General features: G+C 46.3%; 1 protein-coding gene across 1 annotated transcript in view; it reads left to right on the forward strand.

Moving 5' to 3' along the window:
• LOC134070894 (activin receptor type-2A) overlaps positions 1-7,500 on the forward strand; it is a 77,836-nt gene that overhangs the window by 38,151 nt on the left and 32,185 nt on the right. Inside the window, exons 3-4 of the mRNA XM_062527399.1 lie at positions 1-66; positions 5,954-6,108. The exon at positions 1-66 is cut by the window's left edge and continues 74 nt beyond it. Coding sequence (XP_062383383.1) covers positions 1-66; positions 5,954-6,108 — 221 coding nt within the window. The remainder of the gene's footprint in view (positions 67-5,953; positions 6,109-7,500) is intronic.

Below are 7,500 nucleotides of genomic sequence, written 5' to 3' on the forward strand. Positions count from 1 at the left end.
GCTTCATGCACAGCCCAGACCCACAGGCAGTGCAGGGCAAGTCAACCACACACAGCCAGAGAACAGGTACTAGCACACACACACACACACACACACACACACACACACACACACACACATACACGCACACGCACACGCACACGCACACGCACACGCACATACACACACATGCACACATACACACACACGCACGCACACGCACACACACACACACATACAAGGACACACACACATGCACACCCACCCACAGAGACACACACACACACACGCACGCACACACACACACACATACACACACACACACACACACACACACACACACACACACACACACACATACACATGCACACGCACACGCACACGCACATACACACACATGCACACATACACACACACACACACACACACGCACGCACACGCACACACACACACACATACAAGGACACACACACATGCACACCCACCCACAGAGACACACACACACACACACGCACGCACACACACACACACATACACACACACACACACACACACACACACACACACACACACACACACACACACACACATACACATACACATACACATACACACACACACACACACACACACACACACACACACACACACACACACATACAAGGACACACACACATGCACACCCAACCACAGACACACACACACTCACATACTGTATGCACGCACACAGACACACAGACATACACACACATTATATTCATGCTTTTCTCTTTCAAAACTAACTCAAAGCAGGACGGGAGTAGTTAAATACACATAAATACATCCCAAAGTAGGTCATCTCACCACTCACACACACACACACACCCACACATAAACATACACACAAACACACACACACACACACACACACATACTTACACGGACACACACACATGGGCATACACACACACACACATGGGCATACACACACACACACACACACACACACACACACACACACACACACACACACACAAATACAAACACACACACAGACACACAACCTGTTACAGGAACCTCAGAACTATTGAAACACTGCCACCCTCCCATTACAGAGCGCTTCCTCTCTCTCTGTCTCCGGCCGCCCACCTAAGCTAACAGAACCGGTCCGTCTGCTGCCCAGGGTCCGAGCGGTGCCAATTAAATATTAGGATAGCGCTGCCGCTGGCCATGCATAATGCATGGGCATATCTGTGCCATGGCGGATGCCAGGCAGGGCCCGTCGCCTTCTCTTCATACCCGGGCATTTGCATAATGTTCCTTGTGTGGGCCAGAGAGAGGAGGCTTGATCCAGCTGTCGGAGATTTACAGGCGCACATTCATCATTGAGTTGTGTGTCTGTGTGTGTGTGTGTGTGTGTGTGTGTGTGTGTGTTGAGCTGGTTGTTATTTTTTTCATTTGTTGTTATTTTTTTCTTTTTTCTGTTATTTTTTTCTTTATTTGTGTTTTGTGAAAACAGAGGGATTGTTTTTCATTTGTGTATGTGTGTGTGTGTGTGTGTGTGTGTGTGTGTGTGTGTGTGTGTGTGTGTGTGTGTGTGTGTGTGTGTGTGTGTCTTTTCACTGGACAATTTGAAAAAGCGTATGTTTTTTAATGGTGCATTCTTGAATGTTAGCAGTAGTAGAGTTAGGCAGTGTCTGTGAGTGATTGCCATCATTGTGCTGGAGTCTCTCTCTCTCTCTCTCTCTCTCTATCTATCTATCTATCTATCTCTCTCTCCTTTCACACTGTTTTCCAAATGTCCTGTTACCACCCCAAAAACCCTGATACATCTAAGTATTTGTCGTTGGGAGTGTCTTGACAGCCAAGTATTGTTTTCAGTGGCAGACAATGTTGTTTAAGTGTGGACAGAAGGGCTAGATATAGATTATAGATCATTTTGCAAAATGATTAATTATGTTTGACCAGGGTGTCGGCAGGGCCTCACTCTCACTCTCACTCTCTGTCCTTCCACTCGTCCGTCTCTTTCTCTCTATCCTGTCGTCTTTGTGTTCTTCCCACACTATCAGATGCTTGTTTGCGGAGCTATGTGAGCTGTGGCATGCCTGCAAAAAGAGTTTCTGTGGGATCCTACACACACTCGCAGCCACACACACACACTGACACAAACACATACACAAGCACATAGATACACACACACACACACACACACACACACACACACACATGACATGCACACTCTTGCACAAGCATACATAAACACACACACACACACACACACGCACACAAAGAAAGGATTATCAGAGTCATTTTGTTGTGATAGCATCATTAAGCCTTAAACTGTCCCTAATTTGATTTGGATTTGCCGGCATTCTGACTCCCACCGTTATCACTCCACTGGAGGAGAGCGAGCCGGAGCGGGGTGGTCTTGTGCTGGAGCCGTGTGGTCTGTGTGTGTGTGTGTGTGTGTGTGTGTGTGTGTGTGTGTGTGTGTGTGTGTGTGTGTGTGTGTGTGTGTGTGTGTGTGTGTTAGAGAGAGGCTGGCGGTCGACTGGAGTTAAATTGCAAACATCCCCTTCCACGAATGAGTGAGCGAGCCTTTCTTATCAATAAATGATTACCCCCATCACACACACACACACACACACACACACACACACACACACACACACACACACAGACACACACACACACACACACACACACACACACACACACACACACACACAGACACACACACACACACACACACACACACACACACACACACACACACACACACACACACACACACACACACACACACATAAAGGAAAAGGAAAGGAGAAGAAGGTGGGAAAATGTTCTTAAGCAGAGTTTGAACTTGTGTTTTTCTCACCTCCAGGGCTGAGCTCTTGAACAGCATCTGTTTGTCCAGCCCAGTGGCAGCTGTAGGAGGCACATCTGCTGCCTGATTATTCCCATGATTCACTATGCTAAAGGATCCTGTTGAAGGGTCCTCCATTGCCTTTAAATAACTCCTTTGAAAGGCAGGGTATTATAAAACTATAAATAAAAAAAACTGTTTGCGTTTATTGTTATATCATACGTTTCTAGCTTGAAATGCAAGAGGAAAATGAGGCTGTGAATTTAAAAGATTCTAATTGTAAGTTAAGGAGTTACCTCCCGGGTGACTAGAATTAATTGGGTTTGGTTCTTTGTAAATTAAAGAACTTTTGGACATCTGCCACCTGTTAGAGCTGAGTTCCCGTGGTTAGCCTTGGTTTTGTTCTCTGGATAAAAACGTTTGGGCCCCTACCACTGCTTAGAGCGAAGGCGCCCTTGGTTAGCTTTGGTTGTGAATGAGGAATTGTGGATTTTGGCAAGAGTTACAGAGAGGTCGCTCAACTCATCAATAGCACTTCACACACACTCGATAATCTATTCTAGCAGAGCACTCAAAAACTACTGTGTGTGTGTTTTGTTTTATTTTTTTATCTCGTACCAACAGTACTACTAGGTGACCTCGGTCACATTTCTCCTCTAAAATGAGTCGTTAAATTCAGGGCATTTGAAAGAGCGAACCTTTTCATGTCTGCGCTGTACAGTACATCAGTAGCTTAGAGCATGACTGAAGAAAGCTCCATGCAGAAGCGACCTGAGCACCACTACCTGGCTGGCTCTCTGTGAGTCTGACCGGCCCATCAGTGTTTCCCTCACACACACATAGAGGCTTGTTGTTGGCCTGCTGCCCAGGTACACAACCAGCCGCCCGAGTATTTCTGGACATCATTTTCTCCATGATGTCTTTGTTGGTCGTTGTTTTTGACCGTAGAATATGTATCTTTCTTTTTTTCCACTGGTTGTATTCGAGAGGAAATGTAGCTGTGTGAGTTTGCAGCCTTGGCTAGAGGAGAGGAGGAGAAGGAGGAGTGTGTGCAGGAGAGTGTGTGTAGGTGTGTGTGTGTGTGTGTGCGAGTAGGAGTGTTTGTGTAAGCATGTAGGAGCTGTGTGTCAGGCCGCATGCGAGGGATTTCGCACAACGGCTAATCTGGGCATCTGACCTCCCGCCTCACACACACACACACACACACACACACACACACACACACACACACACACACACACACACACTCAGACAGCAGGAACCTCAAGCAGGCCTCATGCTGTGCTGACTCACACACTCATACACACACACACACCAACACACATATGGACATACGTCACAAGTCACAAAGCATTTCTAGAGGAGTTACAGATTCCTACTGAAAAGCACATGTACACATACACATGTACATGCGTGCACATGTACAGAATACAGTATATACACATGGATGACACACACACACACAAACAAGCACAGTGTGCGCGCGCACACACACACACACACACACACACAAACACACAGATACATATACCACACACAGAGATACACATACTTACCACACACACTGAAATACAGACCACCTACACAAGTTCCTGTTCTAGTTCCAGTTGCTCACACACACACACACACACACACACACACACACACACGCACATACTAAGAGAGATGCAAACCACCTCCACTAGAGTTCCAGTTGCTTTTCCAAGTACACACACAGTGGGCATACACAAATGCAAACACATTCACATGCAGGCACACACATGCACATCACTTCTGTCACTACCTCCCCTAAGACTAAGACACACACACACACACACACACACACACACACACACACACACACACACACACCTCTCCTGCAAGCCTGGAGTGTGGTCTGAGTGCGGTCTGGCCTGTCGTGAGAGCCTCTCTGTGAGGCTCCTGCAGTGTCCAGCTCCTGGTCTGGTGAGGGTGGAGGGAGGAAACTCCGCTCCTCTCTGGTGGTCTGCCCTGCTGGCCAGAGGCAGCTCAGTGTGTGGGCCCACACACACACACACACACACACACACACACACACACACACACACACACACACACACACACACACACACACACACACACACACACACACACACACACACACACACACACACACACACACACACACACACACACACACACACACACCGTGTCCCATGGACAGGGTTAGTGTACAGTACAAGCACTCCAGCCAGCGCAGTGCTGCTGGAGCTAATCACTCATCTCTAAAGAATTCTTAAGTATTATCGTTATTCTTTCTTTCTTTCTTTCTTTCTTTATTTTATTATTATTTTTATTATTAATTTGATTGACAGACTCGACGTCCAAATACATATCTTTATTGATCAGTGGAGCTTATGAAGACAAACATGTTGAGGTTGTGCACCACTATACTGTACATGACAAAACAGGATGAAATTGGTAGGTGATGATATGACACCTGGGGGGAAACCTATTGAGCAATGTTACTGGGAAACCACATAACCTTAACCGCTTCCATTTATTCTGATTGGATGTTCACAATGATTTGCCTACTGATGATTAAATTTATCCAGAAAACAAATTGTTGCACAATATCAATAGGAACATGCCAGATGCGCAGTTGTGGGGAGCATTTCCCAGTAACTTCGCTGAAAATGTTCCCCTGTGTATCATCACCTGGTTACAACAAAACTTTGTCAGGATATGAGATCACAAGACAGTTATAATGACTTTTCTGTTTCACAATATCATTACAGTCTTATCACTTCATACATGACATGTTAGTATTAGTATGTGTTTTTCAATTTGGATATAAGGTGTCAGATAAAAAAATATATATGATAAAATTGGGGTTCCGATCTTGTATTTCCTATAAAGTCCTCTCTTTCTCTCTCTCTCTCTCTCTCGCTCTCTCTTTCTCTCTTTGCGGTGTCTTCCTGCCTCCCTTACTCTCTTTCCTCCTTCATCGTAAGTGTTGTAGTTGAGACTTTTGTGTTGTGTTGTTATATCATCTCAATAAAAGGCGTTTGAACCTCTCTCTCTCTCTCTCTCTCTCTCTCTCTCTCTCTCTCTCTCTCTCTCTCTCTCTCTCTCTCTGTCTCTCTCTCTCTCTCTCTCTCTCTCTCTCAGCGACGTCCAACCCGTACCCCCAGAATCCCCAGCTGTTCCACACGCTGCTCTACTCGCTGGTGCCCATCATGGGCATCGCCGCCATCGTGCTCTTCTCCTTCTGGATGTACCGCCACCACAAGCTGGCATACCCACCTGTCCTGGTGCCAACCCAGGTAAGGCTGGCTCCGCTCCACAACTCCCTCTATCGTCCTCTCGCTCTTTCTCTTCTCTCTCTCTCTCTCTGTTGTTCTCGTTCTTCTCTTTTCCTCCTCTCTCTTCTCTTCTCTTCTCTTCTCTTCTCTCTCTCTCTCGCTCTCTCTTGTTCTCTATCTCTTCTCTTTTTTCTTCTCTCTCTCTCTTCTCTTTTCCTCCTTTCTCTTCTCTTCTCTTCCTCTCTTCTCTCTCTCTCACCCACACCCACCCCTGTCTATTCCTCTGCCTGTCTCTCTTTGTCCCTCTTATTCTCTATCTCTCTGCCCCCCCATACACACTCTCTTGTTGCCTTCCTGTCACCCTATTCCCACATTTGATCTGTTATTTTGAAACTGTTAGGTCAACTTTGCACCTCTTGGATGTGTGGTAACTGCAATTAAGGTTGTTCTCAGTGGATTCAGAAGAAGGGTGTGTGTGTTTGTGTATGCGTGTGTGTGCGTGTGCATGCATGTGTGCGCGCGCGTGTGTGTGTACGTGCCTTTGGTTCCTTTACATGGGAGACATCTTGAGCTGTTTCACACCATGCATCAGACCCTCAGCAGATGGTATATTTGAGTTGGAGTGTGTATTTCATTTGTTTGTGTGCTTGCGTGCGTGTGTGTGTGTGTGTGTGTGTGTGTGTGTGTGTGTGTGTGTGTGTGTGTGTGTGTGTGTGTGTGTGTGTGCGTGTGCACTGCATGTGTGACTGCTTGTTTCTGTGTGAGTATGTGTGTGCTTCCGTGTGTTTATTTGTGCTTGATTGTGTGTACTGTATGTGTGAGTATACTTGTTTCAGTGTGAGTGTATGTGTGTGTGATTCTGTGTGTGTATGTGTGCTTGATTGTGTGTGTGTGTGTGTGTGTGTGTGTGTGTGTGTGTGTGTGTGTGTAGTTGTCTCCTCCAGGCCTGAGCCTAGCAGAGATGTATGTCCTCTCGCTCATGCTAGGGCACCCAAATATGTCTGTTTCATTAAGATCTGAGGGTGTGTGTGTGTGTGTGTGTGTGTGTGTGTGTGTGTGTGTGTGTGTGTGCGTATGTGTGCGTATGTGTGCGTGTGTGTGTGTGTGTGTGTGTGTGTGTGTGTGTGTGTGTGTGTGTGTGTGTGTGTGTGTGTGTGTGTGTGTGTGTGTGTGTGCAAGCGTCTGTGTATGTTTTTGTGTGCTTGTCTCAATGTGTGTCCAGGGGTGAGCAAGTCAGCTTCCTGATCATATTTCATGTGAGAAGCAGATCTGTCTTTTCCTTTTTTTGTGCTTTCCCAATCATTCTCAAGTCTGATTGATTTTGCAAAAGCGTCCCTTTCCGAGAAGGAACGATACATCACTGGGGAGCTATGAAAGTCCTGTGTGTGTGTAGTTGTGTGTGTATGTGTGTGC

Source organism: Sardina pilchardus, chromosome 23, assembly GCF_963854185.1.
Source record: "Sardina pilchardus chromosome 23, fSarPil1.1, whole genome shotgun sequence".
Classification (NCBI taxonomy): domain Eukaryota; kingdom Metazoa; phylum Chordata; class Actinopteri; order Clupeiformes; family Clupeidae; genus Sardina; species Sardina pilchardus.